The 16970-nt window shown below is 49.0% G+C and overlaps 1 protein-coding gene across 1 annotated transcript in view; it reads left to right on the forward strand.

The window, feature by feature from the left end:
- Positions 1-16970, forward strand: part of LOC116748598 (dehydrogenase/reductase SDR family member 2, mitochondrial-like) — a 160572-nt gene that overhangs the window by 56194 nt on the left and 87408 nt on the right. Inside the window, 5 exon segments of the mRNA XM_032621729.1 lie at positions 3267-3464; positions 3943-3973; positions 4254-4352; positions 5363-5381; positions 5384-5437. Of these exon segments, the coding sequence (XP_032477620.1) occupies positions 3267-3464; positions 3943-3973; positions 4254-4352; positions 5363-5381; positions 5384-5437 (401 nt within the window).

Below are 16970 nucleotides of genomic sequence, written 5' to 3' on the forward strand. Positions count from 1 at the left end.
CTTGAAGTACATCAGTGAACAAAGCAGATAGAGATCAGTGCTCTCCTGGAGGTTATAGTCTAGGCAAGGCATATGGATAATAAACAAGAGACATTATAAAAAAGTAAATGACATAGTATGTTGGAATGTGATAAGTATGGTGGAAAAGAAAAAGTTAAGAGGGATCCAGAGTGATGGAAGGAGAGGGGAGTAGAGAGTGGCCAAGTTTGGCTTCATTGAGAAGTGACATTCAAGCAAAGCCTTGAAGAAGGGGAAGGTGACAGATGTGTGGCTATCTAAGGGAGAAGCATTTCAGCCGAGGAACAGCCAGTGCAGAAACCTTAGGGCAGGAGCGTGCTCAGCATGTTTGAAGAACCCAAGGAGGCCACTGTGGCTGGGAGGAGAATAGTAGTAAGGTCGGAGATGCAAGGGGGAGCACAGATCATTTAGAGCCTTCTAGGTCATGGCAAGGATTTGGGTTTTGCTATGGTCTGAATGTTTATGTCCCTTGCAAAATTCATATATTGAAATCCTAAACCTCATGTTGATGATATTTGGAGGTGGGGTCTTTGGGAAGTGCTTAGGTTCTGAGGGTGGAGCCTTCATGAATAATGGGATTAGTGCCCTTATAAAAGAGGCCTGAGAAAACTCTCTTACCCTTTCCACTGAGTGAGGCTATAGTGAGAAGAAGCTGTCTATGAACCAGAAAGTGGGCCTTTACCAAACAACAAATTTGCGAGCACCTTGATCTTGGACTTCCCAGCCTCCAAGAAGGTTAGAAATTAAATTCTACAATTCTGTTTATAGGCTACTAGCCTATTGTATTTTTGTTACAGCAACCGGAACGGACTAAGATGGGCTTTTACTGTGAATGACGTGGGGAGTCACTGCAAGTTTTTAAGTAGAGGAGACACCTGCTCCGGCTGACATGTTTAAAGGCTCACTCAGACTCCTGTGTTGAGGTTAGACTTTAGGCAGGCAAGGATGGAAACAGGGAGAGAGATGACAGTGGCTCCCACCAGGCAGTAGCAGTGCAAGTGGTGACAGTGTTAGATTTTGATACATAGTGAGTTAGAACCAACAGGATTTTCTGAGAGATCGGATGTGAGGTATGACACAGGGAAATCAAGGATGACTCCAAAGTCTTAAGTCTGGGTAATTGGAAGGATGGAGTTACCATCATCTGAGAGAGGGAAGGTGGAAGATAGAGCAGGTTTGGGGAAATATGAGAAGTTTAGTTTTGATATTTATTAGTTATCTATTGCTACATAACAAAATACCCCAATATTTAGTGACTTAAGACAACCATTTATTAGCCCAGTTTCTGTGGGTCAGGAGTGGTTTAGCTGTGGTTCTGGTTCAGGGTTTCTCCTAAGGTTCCAGTCAAGATGTCAATAGGGCCTTGAGGGCTTAACTGAGGATGGAAGATCCACTTCCAAGATGGTGCACTCACATGGCTGTTGGTAGGAGGTAGTTCCTGGCTACATGGGCCTCTCTGTAGCTGCCTGAGTGTTCTCACAACTTGGTAGCTGGCCTCTCCCAGAGCAAGGGGTCCAAGAAAGAGAGAAAGAGAGAGCAACCAAGATGGAAGCCACGGTGCCTTTTTGTGACCTAGTCCCCGGAGTTACACACCATCACCTTCACTGCACTAAAACCAGCCCACGTTGAAGGGCAGAGGAATTAGGCTCCACTTCTGAAGGAAAGCATATCACAGAGTTTGCGGACATGTTTTAAAATTGTCACGGGTGTATTAAGTTTGAGGTATCTACTAGGTATCTCAGTGGAGATGTCAAGTAGGCATTTAGTCCACAAACCATAAATGCTGGAGAGGGTGTGGAGAAAATGGAACCCTCCTACATTGTTGGTGGGAATGTAAGTTGGTGCAGCCACTATGGAGAACAGTATGGAGGTTCCTCAAAAGACTAAAAATAAGGTTGCCATATAATCCAGCAATCCCACTCCTGGGCATATATACGTGGAGAAAACTCTAATTTGAAAAGATACATACACCCTAATGTTCATGGCAGCACAACAATAGCCAGGACATGGAAGCAACCTAAATGTCCACTGACAGATGAATGGATAAAGAAGATGTGGTACATATATACAATGGGATACTACTCAGCTATAAGAAAGAATGAAATAATGCCACTTACAGCAACACAAATGGACCTAGAGATTATCATACTAAGTGAAGTAAGTCAGAAAGAGAAAGACAAATGCCATATGATATCACTTATATGTGGAATCTAAAATATGACACAAATGAACTTACCTACGAAACAGAAATAGACTCACAGACATAGAGAACAGACTTGTGGTTGCCAAGGAGGGTGTGTAGGGCAGGAATGGATTGGGAGTTTGGGATTAGCAGATGCAAGCTATTACCCAGAATGGATAAACAAGAAGGTTCAACTGTATAGCACAGGGAACTATATTCAGTATCCTGTAATAAACTATAATGAAAAAGATTAGGAGAAACTATATATTTATATAACTGAATCACCTCGCTGTACACCAGAAACGAACACAACATTGTAAATCAGCTATACTTCAATAAAATAATTTTGTAAAAATGTAGACATTTAAATACGCTAGTCTGGGGTTTGAGAGAGAGGTCTGAGCTAGAGACATAAATTTGGGAGTCCAGAGCATACAGATGGCATACATATTGGGCCACTCCCTCTCTCAATGAGAATGCACGGCAGTAGGGCAGACAGGAGCTGTGCACTGGCTGCCGAAATGGCTGTGGTCACCGAGTCCACATGTAGCTGAGTAATGGGAGTACCCAACTGGGATGCATCCAAGGGATGTAGCATCCCCATTACAGAGTGGATCTGCTGTCAGTTTCCTTCTCCCACATCCCTGCCCAATCCACTATCCTGTTACCCAGCTCTGGAAACTATCATCTTTCTAAGAGTGAGCTTCTGTCATTAAACACTCCCATTTCCCAGGAGGCAGAGTGAGAAGCTGGAAAGAGCAGGTGCTTTGGACTCAGATGTGGATTTGAATCCGGGCTCCATATTTGTTTCCCTGGGCAGTTTGTGACTTTACTTAACCACTTCTGTAAAATATTATACTTGGATAATAATGCCTTTATGATAGAATGGATGATAGGACACTGTGAAAGCTCAGCACATAGTAGGTGCTCAGTAAAAGTTAGTTTCTTTTTTTCTCAGACAGATTTGGAGTCTGGGACACTGGGGAATACATTTTATGTCTCATGATCAGGCTCCCAGGTGGAGGTAGGGAAGGGGCTGAAGCCATCACAGCCATCTCTGCTGCAGGATCAGCTTCACCATACCTTGGCATCTGGCCCAGGATGGGACCCACGTGGTGGTCAGCATCTGGAAGCAGCAGAACGTGGACTGGGTGGTGGCGGTGCTGCAGGGGGAGCGGTTGAACATGACAGGCACTGTGTGCCACGTGGGGAAGGCTGAGAAGCGGGACTGGCTGTTGTCCATGCTGAGGGGCCAGGGATGGGGGTGATACAGGTGCAGAGATCAGAACACACAGACCCAGCCTAGGGAAGGCAAAACACTCCTTAAGATAATTTTGGATATTTCCCAGTGCCAGACATATACCAACACCCCATCACATTAGTGTGTGAGGCGCTCAATGTTGTTATAACAGCTTTACGGTGGGAAACAGACCTTAAGTGTCAGGGATGATTCTGAAGCGGGCTCTGCCTCACTCCAAAACCCACATTCTTTTTTTTTTTTTTCTGTGGTACACGGGCCTCTCACTGTTGTGGCCTCTCCCATTATGGAGCACAGGCTCCGGACACGCAGGTTCAGTGGCCACGGCTCACGGGCCCAGCCGCTCCGCGGCATGTGGGATCTTCCCGGACCGGGGCACGAACCCGTGTCCCCTGCATCGGCAGGCGGACTCTCAACCACTGCGCCACCAGGGAAGCCCCCAAACCCACATTCTTAAGCAGGACTGTGGCTCTGCCCCTGGCAGGTCCCTGCAGGGTACAGATGCCCGAAGCCTGGTGAAGCTGGGACAATGCCCATGACAGGGGCTGGTCTGTGGACCGGAGCAGGGGAGATGCCAGGCTGGGGAGCCCATCGTGGTCACTGTGGGTGTGGGCACTCTTCTTGGGGGCTCACAGAGAAAAGGTTGTTTTTGAAGAGCCTTAAAGGACAGTGGGAATCAGTCAGCTATGTTTTCCAGAGAAGAGACACCAGGTACATGGAACTTAAAGGGAGGAGGTTTCTGGTCCACAGTTTCGTCTCTTCCTCACCTTCTGTGCTGCCTCTGTCTCCCCCCAGGCCCTAGAGTCCTGGGGGCATCAAATTCCTGGTGTGAGTGCTGCAGTCAACCCCCTGGTGGGGAGCATCCTGGGGTCCGGTAAGCTGGTGGGGGACAAGGTGTGGCCTGGGGAGCATGGAGCTGTGAGGTTCTCTCCGTCTCCCAAATCTACTCACACACCTGCACCTGTTCCCAGCTGCCCCCTGTTCCTTGGAACCACCGCCCCCGGTCCCAATGGGTAGAGCACACCTGGGTCAATCTGCCCAGGTGGCCAATGATGCTGCAGACCTTCTCTACTTCAGCCTTCCTCCAAGCGCAAGGGGTGACGGGACACACCCGCTCAGGGCCAGATCCTCTCTCCTGGCTCAGAAACCTGAGGTTGTTGTAGTCTGGACTCACTGGCACCCATTCTGATCCCTCCAGTCTGGCTGTCCCCGGGACACCTCACGTGTCCTTAGACACGGCTGAGAAAAGGGACCCTTGCCCGGCATCCCAGATGGAACACACTAAGCACAGCAGGGACTCCTGCTGCCTCTGCAGACTCCCTGCCCCTGCGGTTCTGAGGGCACCATCCTGACCCCTCCCCCGATGTGCGCAGAGGTGGGGCCTGCGATCAGGCTGAGCCGTTCCCTCTTTCCTCCCTGTCAAGTCTTCCTCTGCTGACCACCCCTTCCTTCCTCTCCTTGCAGACCCTGCTCCACTTTCTCTCTTTGGTTCTCACATTCCCTGGCTCTCCCAGCCAAGTTCCTCTCCCTCCCTCCTTTGCCCAGCCTCAGGCTTTTCTAGGAAAGCCAGATTTCCGCATCGGCCCCTAAAAACAGCACCGTTGTTTACCTTGTGCAAATTCTCACCTCTCCTCATTAAAGCAGGCACTAACACCCCACCTTTCCTAACGTCCTTTCCTGATAACTATTTTCACTGACCTGGTTCTCTGGAGGGTGATGTGCCATGAGGAGAGTCTGGCGTGAATGACAGTGAGGGGTTCGTAAGCCAAATGCTCCTGGTGGGCGAGCAGGTCCCTCAGACCCCTCCTCCGCACTCTGGGAGAAGAGCACCCACACCCACAGCTCCTCCCCATGGGACTCCAGGGAGCCGAGGTGGCTGCTTCCCCACCCTGTTCTGATTGCAGATCCTGGTCGTGAACGTGAGGTCCCGGCTGTGCTGCTGAGCCAGGTGCTGCCCCTCGTGGAGAAAAGGGGGGAGGGCAGGGAGGGCCCGTGGAGTTGGGGGGACTCGGCCTTGCTGTCCTCTACACCAAGGGGACACTTGGGGAAGGAGCCCTCAGTGGAATATCCCAAGGAGAGGAGGTAGAAGGAGTGTGCTCTGGCTGCCAGGGTCTGTCCCCGTCGCCTCCTGAACCACATCTGCAGGCTACTTTGTCCCCGGGGATGTGGCCAATACAGCGAAAGGGACTGTCTGGAAGGAATGTGGCCAGCAAATTCCAAACCCACAGAAGAGCCCCAATCACCCCTGACAGGCTGTGTCCTCTGAGAATGGCAGGCCAGATGCCAGGCCCAGGGCCTGGTAGTGTAACCCAGAGAGCCAAACCCCTCCAAAGAGGCCAGAGGAAGCCCTTTCAGTCCCTCCCCTGCACGCCTCTGGTAGCCAAGTTTTCCCCCCTTTGCTTTTCACCTCTTCTTGTCTGAATCAGAAACAGTTCTAGATTTGAAACTCAGGTGACTCTAAACGCATTTCCCTCCTATGGGAGTCACTGTCCCCTGGGCTGCACCGACCTCACCCTGACGGCTGCCTCCAGGCTCCCAGCTCTGTTCTCCAGAGACCCAGCTACTGATTGGCCCTGCCCCTGTGACTGGTTCCAGGGAGTCCTGGGCTTTCCCAGCAGGGGAGGCTGCGTCAGCACCCTCTCAGGCCCAAAAGATTTTACTTCTCCCCAGAGACCCTGGCCCCATCCCCAATGTCCCTTCTTCTCCCATTATAGCTCAGTTCTGTCTCCTCGTCAGAAGCCCATTTTCTGGGAGCATCTGCTTCACACTTGTGCTCACCTTTTACCTCATCACACCTGTCTGTCTCCTCACAGGGGAGGCTCTGCGGTGCTCATTGCCACTGCTGCTGTCTATGTACCTCCACACAGTGAGTGGGGAGCTTTGGAAGGGGGCAGTGGAATGGATGCCAGGGTGTCGGGGAAGTGAATATTGATCCTGTGTGATAAAAATATCCAAGTGCACAAACACTGAACATCTCTCTGGTCCACACTTAAAATCACACTCATTGCCTTTATCTCATTCAAACCCCACACCCCCAGGGCTGCCGTGGATGGTTGTACAGGTTGTTCACTGTGCAAAGGCACCAGGTCCAGGGACAGGGACAAGTGGGAGCTGAAATCCAGTCTATGCTCTGCTCGCCAAGCCACGCACCCTGGAGAGGTACTCTATTCTCCTGAAGGAAAGGGGTGTCTTGAACATGCATTCACCAAGTCTGGCACCAGAGGGGCTGTATGGGCTCAAAGGTGAGTTCTTTTAAAAACTCACACCAGGGGGCAGTATAGACATGGCATTCCTGTGACTATCGACAGGCAGCGCTTATAAACCACATAGCAGATGAGGAAATTGAGACCTAGAGATCTTAAGTGACTTGCCCAAGGTCGACCAAGTCATGGTACAGCAGGGGTCTGGCCTCGGGTCTCTTCAGTCCCATTCCCTGACCTCGCACCTAAACTTTTCTCTCTGGGTCGAGCATAGACCAACATAGCCTCTGCCTTCCGGAACTTTCTTTAAGCCCGGGCTTCATCTGCTCCTGCTTCAATTTTGTTCCTTGGTAATTCCCAGGGGTGGAGTGGCAGGCGCGTCTGAGTTGGGTCTAAGGGCGAGCAGGTTTATCCTCCACAGCCCTGGAGGTCCAGCAAGAGCTCCTCCCCTCACTGGCAGTGTACTTTTACTGTTTCTTTTTCCTTCTTAGTTGCTGGACCAGTACCGCCAGCAAACTGCCCCACTGGGACTTACCAAGTCCTTGGCTGTGGAGCTGGCCCCATAAGGGCATCCGAGTGCGTGGTGTGTCTCCAGGACTTGTCAAGACTGACTTCGGCCGAGTGGTGAGGATTTAGCAGCTGCCAGCAGTTCCCATGCCAACCACCCTGTGCTTTCCCGGGCTGGGCAAGCCACTCGGGGCTCTGAGAACAGCAGCCTCTCACTTCTCTGTAGCAGAATCAGGGCTCTGGCTTCTGTGAGAAGATCCAGTGGAATCCCCAGCCCCGGCCCTAAGCGGGGTCATCTTCGCCAAAAGGCACACATCTGCCAAGAGCAGCCACTCTTTTGCCCGTCACAATCCTATCGAGCACTGACTCTCTGAATTTTTTCAGGTTGAATATAATCTGGCCGTGCAAAACTCTTTTAAAAATCTCTGTGGATCGCAGAGGTAGGTGGGGTCCCCAGAGGCGAGAGGACTCTGATTGCATCCTGGCTTATCAGAAATTCCTCTCAACGAGTCTGGGGTTGCACAGCCTGGGAGCCGGGAGCTGGAGGACAGGAGGAGCCTGGGAGGTGGGAAACAGGGGTGGAGGTATGCTGGGCCCTCCAGTCAGGTCAGCAGGGAGACAGAGGTCAGAGTTCATTAGCACAGGCACCGAGACTGCAGTTCTGTCCCCCTTCCATGCAGGGCAGGGCAGCCAGAGGACTGTGGGGACTCTGTCCTTCCTGTGCTCTCCAGACGCCAGCTACATCACTGGGGAGAACGTTGTGGTGGCCGGCTTTTCCTTGAGGCTCTGATATCCACCACCAGGACCGGAGGCTGTTGCTCTGGGTTTGGATATTGCATTTCGCCCTGGGAACCAGATGGTGATTGGCTAGGAGAATGAAGGCCAGGCCTCTAGGAGGTGTTGTAGGTGAATTCTAAGACAAATCTAGTGTAGGGTATGGAGGTGGGGAGACAGAGTTGCTGCTGAGCAGTTGCTGAGCTGAAGTCTTGATTGATTTTTGTCTTTTTTTTACTGGCAATGAACTTGTTTTGAAACTCTTAACCTCAGCTTCCTTGTGAAGATGGCAAGTATGAGCAGCTGCTTTGCCTGCAAATGCTATCCCTGCATCGGTGGTCCATCTCCTCACCACTACCCCCTTCCTCAGGAGATCCTTCCTCCGCGCATGTCACCAGCCCTCAGCTGAAACGTGTAACTCTGATTGGGACCTGAGCCCACGTGCCAGGACTCAAACCTGGCCAAAACCCTGCTTGGGACTCGAACCCACGGTCTTTTTTTTTTTTTTTTTTTTTGCGGTACGCGGGCCTCTCACTGCTTTGGCCTCTCCCGTTGTGGAGCACAGGCTCCGGACGCGCAGGCTCAGAGGCCATGGCTCACGGGCCCAGCTGCTCCGCCGCGTGTGGGATCTTCCTGGACTGGGGCACGAACCTGTGTCCCCTGCATCGGCAGGCGGCCTCTCAACCACTGCGCCACCAGGGAAGCCCCCACAGTCTTTTAATTAGAATTACTCACCTGGTGTCTAGACTTACTGAGGCTCAGGTTCTTTGTGTCTCAGCACAGAAGGAATTCAGTGAGAGGCAAAGTGATAGGTAAGAAGTGGATTTATTTAGACAGAAACACACTCAACAGGCAGGGTGTGGGCCATCTCAGAAGGCGAGAAAGGCACCAGGGTATGGGCTTGTCAGTTCTTATAGGGGTGGGTAATTTCATAGGCTAATGAGTGGGAGGAGTATTCCAGCTCTTTGGGGAAGGGGCGGGGATTTCCAGGAATTGGGCCACCGCCCACTTTTTGATCCTTATGGTCGGTCTTGGAACTCTCATGGCACCTGTGGGTGTGTCATTTAGCTTGCTGGTGTGTCACAGTGAGCGTATACTGAGGCTCAAGAGCTAGTGGAAGTCTGCCACTTGTCCATTATCTTGGACCCATTTGGTTCTAATCATGTCCTCGGGCTATGTCATTCTTTCAAAAGTTGTGCCCTGCCCCCTTCCCTCCTGTTTCATCCTGAGATGGGGGGGAGGGGGAGTCTTTGCCTGGGGAGTTAGGGAGGTGGTAATTAAATGTCTTGCCCAGTCTCCCAGGAGCACACCCAAGAGCCTATCCCTCACAAGGTTAGTGGCTCCAAGAGGAGATTCATCTCCTCTTAGATGTCTCCCTCCCCACCTCCCTGCCTGGGAGCCATGGAAATAACTTGGATGAGGAGTGGATGATCTGCTAAGAGTCCCTCCTCTGCCACTGTCTTTACCTTTTCTGGTCTTCATCTTTCTCAGCTATTAAATAATGGGTTGGATTAATAGCCCCCACCCCTGCCCCCCTCTATTTTTCTGTGAGACTCCCTCTGTTTCCTGACCCTCTAGCTTCTGGGTCCCAGTGGTCTCGGTGGTTCCAGCTCCCCTCAACATGTGCCACTCTGAGCCTTGTCACCACCGCAAGGTTATGGCCTCTCTCATAAACACGTTCCTATCAGGGAGCAAAGGAAGCTGGAGAAATCTGGGTCCCTCAAGGGGAGGTGGCTCAGACAGACCCCCAGCTTCACCCCACACAGGGGGGGTGCCCTTCCAGTCAAGTGGCTGTTCCAGTCCTCACCCACATCCTCCTCAGAATTCACACCACCAGCTCCACCACCTTCATCAACACCGAGCCGTGAACCTTCCCTCACACGCCTCCATGGCTGGCCCAGGCCCCCAGTTTTCCCCAATGACTTTTGAAAACTGCCACCACTCTTTCCTTACAGCTTCACTTTTATTCACTCTGAGCAAGGCCCTTGCTGCACACTTCACAGAGAGAACAATGGCAATAATGAAACAGGAGGGAAGGGGGAAGGGCACAACCTTTAAGAGAATGACGTAGCTCTAGGTCATGACAAAAACTAGTTAGAACCAACTAGGTCCAAGATGGCGGACCTTGAGCCTCATTATATGCTCATTGTACTACATTAGCATATGCTAAACGACACACCCACCAGCACCATGACGGTTCCAAGGCTGACCATCAAAGATCAAAAAGTGGGGGACTTCCCTGGTGACACAATGGTTAAGAATCCGCCTGCCAGTGCAGGGGACATGGGTTCGATCCCTGGTCCAGGAAGATCCCACATGCCATGGAGCAACTAAGCCCGCGAGCCACAACTACTGAAGCCCGAGCGCCTAGAGCCCGTGCTCCACAACAAGAGAAACCACCGCAATGAGAAGCCTGCACACCGCAAAGAAGAGTAGCCCCCACTTGCCACAACTAGAGAAAGCCTGCCTGCAGCAACAAAGACCCAGCGCAGCCAAAAATAAATAAATTAATAAATTAATTTTTTTTAAAAAGTGGGGAGTGGCCCAATTCCTGGAAATCTCTGTCCCTTCCCCAAAATAGTTGGAATAATCCTCCCACTCATTAGCCTATGAAATTATGCAGCCCATAAAAACTAACCATGCCATATTTCAGGCCTCTCACCTTCTGAGATGGCCCTCACTCTTGTCTGTGGAGTGTGTTCCTCTCTAAATAAATCTGCTTCTTACCTATCACTTTGTCTCTCACTGACTTCTTTTTGCAACGAGATATCAAGAACCTGAGCTTTATTAAGTCCTGAGGGGTGCAAGAGGGAGGGGATAAGGGGATATATGTATACGTATAACTGATTCACTTTGTTATACAGCAGAAACTAACACAATATTGTAAAGTAATTATACTCCAATAAAGATGTTTAAAAAAAGAAGACCTGAGACCAGGAATGTGATATCAATTAAAAGAACGTGGGTTCAAGTCCCAATCTGAGTTGCATGGTTTCAACAAGATGGTACTCATCACCTTTCCCCACTCTGGTCTAAAACTTACTTGCATTGCTTCTATTCCTCCCCGAAAGCCCACACATCAGTGAAGGAGGTGCGTGTGTCTTCCCTCTCCAGGGAACTCCTTCCTTACCCACTTGGGATCTCATTCACTCCCACTCCTCTAGGCACCTCATTCCTTGAAATTTCTTCTCTCTTATCTGCAGCTTCAACCTCTCAGAGGTTTAAAGACAAAACCAAGTCATCAACAAACAAACTCATATCTCTGATTATCCTGGAGCCATTATATTATTTCACTCCTTCCTGTAATAGTTCCTTGCTCCTGTGCCCTCTGCTGGGGTTTTCTCATCATCAGTGCGCATGCTGAAGTTTTCTTTTCCTGCCTTTTGGGGTGTTTAGGAATTTAACATGCAGATCGCTGCTGCTCTCCACATACTCAGATACTCAGCAGGGTCTTCAAGGGTTCTTCCACAGTCACAGAAGTAAGCCTCTAAGTCTGTTGCTATTTTATTTTTTGTTTTTTTTTTCTTGTCTGTCTCAGAAATTGTTCGTTTCTGCACTAAGTCTACAGTGTCCCGCCTATGGGTTTCACGGCCTGCCCAATCACCTATTCTGTCATTTGAGTCCTGCGTCAAGGAAATTTTCCTTAGGTATCTGGGGATTGGGGGGTGGGGGGAGATTTCTGCCACGGATCTCCTTTCTGATTCTGGAAACAAGTTAGTGTCCATAAATGTCACCTTCCAGACAGGCTTCTGGGACACACTCATGACATTTCTCAAGAGAGTTTAAAGTGTGCTACCCACTTGGACCGTTCACAGCAGAACTGGGGAGGCTCTCTCTCGGCCTGACATTTTGGGGCCTTAGTCGTCCATCTGGGGCTCCAACCAGGCAAAGTAGTTTCCCCAGCTCTCCCCTGGTGGATATCCCAAGGCTCATGAAGGGGCAATCAGTATCCCACAGCCCCATCCAGGAAGCATTTGGCCACCATGGTAAGGAGCCGCGCCTGGACCTGAGAAGTGGAAAACCTCACACTCATTGGGGGAACAAGGGAATTTACAATATTGGAATCCCTTCAGTAGGGCCTCCAAAATATGGATTGGTATTTCCAAGCTATCTATATGTGTATATGTAGAAGAAGGGTCATAACAAGATTTACAAATCACTATTTCCCCATCAGCTCCCAAGGAGCTCCATTGGCTTCACAGACTTTTGCAGGAAGGACCTTTCTCTACACATTGTTGCTTCTGCTCGTAAAAGAGGACACTTTGTAGAACTCAACACTTTCAAAAGTGTCGGTGGGGAAACACACACCCTTCGCTCTGCTGCCTTATTCACTTTTCCCTATAGGCTGAGGAGTAGATAAACTGATGGGTCCACATTACCGATGGGGGCTTACAAAGGCAAGGCAGTGTCCCCTGTCTCTTCCCCTTGGGCCACCTGCACTTAGGTGGGCTCAAGTGACCTTTCTAGTCTCTAGTGAGCAAGGCTTGCCATGTCTCTGTTCTGGGTTGAAGACGTTTGACCTGAGACTTGCTGGGCACATCAGGTCAGCTCTACTCTGCCAGTTACCTTCCATTTAAAGATGAGGTGATGGAAAGCCTTGTTCTCTAACTTAGCATTGACAGTATGAAGGTGACCCTGACTGTGATTCCATCTGTCCCCTTTGGTGTGAGAGAGGACTGTGATCAATAACTAATGGTCCGGAATACTTATATTTCAGTTTGGGAGAAAGTGATAAATAATAACTGTGAGTCCATGGGGGCAGATTAGCTCAAGTCAGTGTATAAATCATAGTTTATGAGCTATTTTACAAAACCCTAAGATGTACTTATGGATTATCTTAAAACAAGATATCTCATTTGTACCTAAGTGATGTGTACAATTTCGTAGAGTTTAATTTCTGACAGTTCTGTTCTGCTGGGGATTTTACTGTAATTGTCGAGGTGGGAGCAGGTTAGGAATAGGGTTTGTGGCATGGGTTGGCTGTTACCAGGGCTGACACTGCTCCCATAGATGTCTGCACATCTTGTTCTTTTGTCCTTGATATCCCTCAGACCATCCTTTCCTTCTAGAAAGAAGCACATATGTGCCTCAAATAACTGATGTACAGTTAAAATACATATTGTAATTGATCTGTATATTCCTAACTTGCCATCCCTATCACCATCTGCTTTTATATCTACCTAGGTGTACATATTGTTATCCGCCATCTATCATACCTAAATGATCTATTTATCTGTCTAGATAACTGGCAACTTCCTGTGGTTCAACTAAATATCTGTCCCTTCATCCATCCTGCAATCTGTTCGGGTAAGGACCCGTTCTCCTTAGGACCCACCTGCTCCAAACCGTTAGCTCAACCCCTCGTAAAAGGGATTACGGAGGTGAGTGGTGAAGGCCACCTGAGTTGAGCTCCAAGGCTACTCCACCTGCCCATCTTTCACCTACCCTGCCAAGCATGTGTCTGGCATTGAGGATGACAAGTGCTGGACCAGGAGTGCCCAGACAAGCAGGGAGGGGGTTCACAGGTTGGATGGCCCTGGGAAGAGGAAGCGAGGGTGTGTGTGAAAGGAAGAGGGGTGGGTAGGACCGTCTCCAAACCTCAGTTCTGTTCCTGAGTGGTTTCCCCTCTGGATCTAGGTCCTTATCAGAAGCTATTTTTGCTTCCTTCTCTTCTGCTTTTGGCTCTTCCTGGGCGCAAGCAGCAGTCAGTCAAACAAACAAGAGCCACCATCTCTTCCCCTCCCCAGAATAGTCCAGGTCTTCCTTTCCCCTGGTGACAAGTCAAGCTGCCCTGGGGCTCCCACCAGGTAAGCAGTGGAAACACTGTGGTTGCATTTGGGGTGGGGACACCTCAGTTTTAAGGCCTGCTCCTATCCTTCTTGCTAGACGTGAGGTCAAAATCTCCTTTATGATTTTGAGTCAGAGGCAAAAGACTAGCCCAATGGATGCCAAATTGGCCAAAAGGCAAAGCCGGTTCAAAAGCTCCAAATTTAAGGAATACATTTCACTCAGCTTTACTAGCACAATGTTAAAAATTGTAGCCAAGTTTTATATAGTCAGATGGAGACTTTTAAAAAATTTAGGTACTGTGACACTTCTAAATTTTTTCAATAGGCGTAAATTCAAAAAACGTCTTTAGGTGAGATGCTTGGTTAAATATAAGGCTGTTTATCATGAACTTAATGTACCTTTCAGGGCTGGAATTGGATATTTAACAGCAGTCATGTTTTCTTAAACAAAATAGAGACATATGGCTTGAAAAATGTATGCTTATTTGTGGGAAAAATGGAACAAACACTTGAAAGTGGGACTTTTCTGGAAAATCTGGGTCATAGATTTGTGTATTTTTTTAGAGGATCCATGCGCCATCAGCAGAGCCCAAACTGTTTAATAAGACTTTAGCCTTTTTGTTCTGTGCTGGGCAATCTTGAGCACCTCAGTTGCTCTGGGCTCAGGTGCAACCAAGGGTGGTTTTGTTGCAGAGGCAAAAGGAATGGACATTCTTTACCAGCTACTGGAAATGTAACTCCAATGTAAGTTATTATGTTATCCATGATATATCATTTTTAGTTGGTAGTGTTTTTGAATCAAATATCTGTAAATGCCAAGAGTAAAACAACTCTTCAACATATGTAGTTATTGCTGTGTTCATTAAGGCTTGGATTCATATTAATTCACTGACTCTTTCACCAGATTCTACTGAGAACCAAGTAAGTGCCAAGTATGCCATAGGGTTTGGGGGTATGGAAAACAAAGTGGTCCCTGACCTCAGAACGCACCCAACCAGGTACGTAGACAGGTATATCGACACGTCGGAACACGGTAAGTGCTGTAACTGAAGGATGAGCTGGGTTTGTGGCCATAAGGACGATAAGCACATCAATGACTATCACCTCCTAGTCTAGGTGGGATAAGAGGAGATGGAGGAGTTAAGCTAGGGAAACAAGAAGCAGAATGACATTCCTGACAGGGGAGACGGCATGTGCAAAATTGCCAGACATTTAGGGAACTTGGTTTGGTATTCCTGGGGCTCAGACACAAAGAAGAAGGAGCAGTGGGAAAAGAAGATGGAGATAAGAGCAGAAGCCAGAGTCAGGATTCCCTCAATGCCAAGGTGGGAAAACTGGACCCAGTCTTGAAGACAACGGAGGGACAGTGGAGGGAGCTTTCTTATCCAACATTTTGTGTCTCCCAGCTTTACGCAAGGAACTCAGACTAAGTTCCTGGCCATGTTCAGGCCTGAGGCATGATCTTCTGTCCCAGACAGTTGTTGACACTCCGGACTCCGCGCTTTGAGTCTCTCCATTCACTCACCGCTGAGTACCTACTCTGTGCCTTGCATCACACTGAGTAATGCTGACACAAGATTGAATAAGAAAAGTGAATTGATTAGTGTAGTATTCTGCTCTAACAGATAAAATCCAAAATTGTAGGGGCTTAACACAGGGGTCAGAAACTACCACCCACAGTTACCAGACTGCTATCTGTTTTTGTAAAGTTTTATTGGAATATAGGTGTGTCATTCATTTATGTGTCACCTATGGCTGCTTTCACACTGAGATGGCAGAGTTAAGTAGTTGCCACAGAGACCATACGGCTTTCAAAGCCTAAATAGTTACTATCTGGCCCTTTATAGAAAAAGTTGCTGACCCTTGACTTAACATAGTAGAAGTTTATTTCTTTTTTATGTAAAGTCCAGCTGGAAGCAGAGAGTTCTGCTCCACAGAATTGAGGCTGATGGAGGCTCTGCCATCGTCAACACATGATTGCCAAGCTAACCCTAACGCCAACATCTGGGAAGCCAAGAGGGCAGAGAGAGCGTGCAAAGGTTCTATGGGCCAGGCCTGGAAATGTCAAACAACACTTCTATCCACATTCCATTAGCCAGAACTCAGTCACATGGCCCCATCTAAACACAAGGGAGTCTAGGAAATGTTGGAGCTGGCTGGGAAGCAACCTTCTAGTGATAGCTCTACTGAAGGGGAATCAGGGTCTTTGGTGGAAAGCCATCTATCTCCCACAATATGGCCCCTGCTTAGAAAGCTTGTGCTTGCAGTAGGATCACCACATGTGCACAAATAATCAGAGTGTAACCTTTTATTTATTTATTTATTTTGCGGTACGCGGGCCTCTCACTGCCGTGGCCTCTCCCTTTGCGGAGCACAGGCTCCGGACGCGCAGGCCCAGCGGCCATGGCTCACGGGCCCAGCCCCTCTGCGGCATGTGGGATCTTCCCGGACTGGGGCACGAACCAGCATCCCCTGCATCGGCAGGCGGACTCTCAACCACTGCGCCACCAGGGAAGCCCCCAGAGTGTGGTCTCTTAAGAGGCTTAAACCTTGATGACTTTATCAGTATCCCAGTAATGATGGAGCTTAACAGGATACATCACGTTAAAATAGGTGACAATAGTACAAAGACTAGGCATAGTCCCTCTTCTTTTTACTGTCTAATAGAGTGGAAACATCAAATGTACACCTAATGAAAATAAATATAAATATTTATTAAGCATCTGTCGTATGCTGTACTAGACCTTTTGAATACACGATCTCTTTAAACACGTGCCATGGCCAGAGGAAGCCAAGACCGGGTGCATCTGTGCTGGCTATGTGAGTGTTCTCCCACCTCTGTCTCTCTTCCCTCCTGCTCATTTTAATTCTGGAGGAGTAGAGGCAGCCTTGTAAGAGGGAAAGGAGAAGCCCTGGAGGGGGAAAGAGAGAGAAGAGGACCACGCTCCCTCCTCTGATAAATGCTTCCAGGATAAAGCCAACACCCAAGCTGGAGAGGGAAGAAGCTTTCACTTAGAAGAGATTCCAGCATTGTTATTACCATATTGGACTGGACCAATAATCACTAACGTGAGACTATTCTTGTGACCGAAGGGGAACAGAGGGCTTTTATCATCTAAGAGGAATTTCATCCAGAGGCAGGGCAGGGCATTGGAATAGGGAATGGGGTGAGGGAACAACAAAGGTGTTTTTCTGATTTCATCCTGCTCGTTCACCTTGCCAATAACATTTACAAATACTGG

The sequence above is a fragment of the Phocoena sinus genome, chromosome 2 (genome assembly GCF_008692025.1).
Source record: "Phocoena sinus isolate mPhoSin1 chromosome 2, mPhoSin1.pri, whole genome shotgun sequence".
Lineage (NCBI taxonomy): Eukaryota > Metazoa > Chordata > Mammalia > Artiodactyla > Phocoenidae > Phocoena > Phocoena sinus.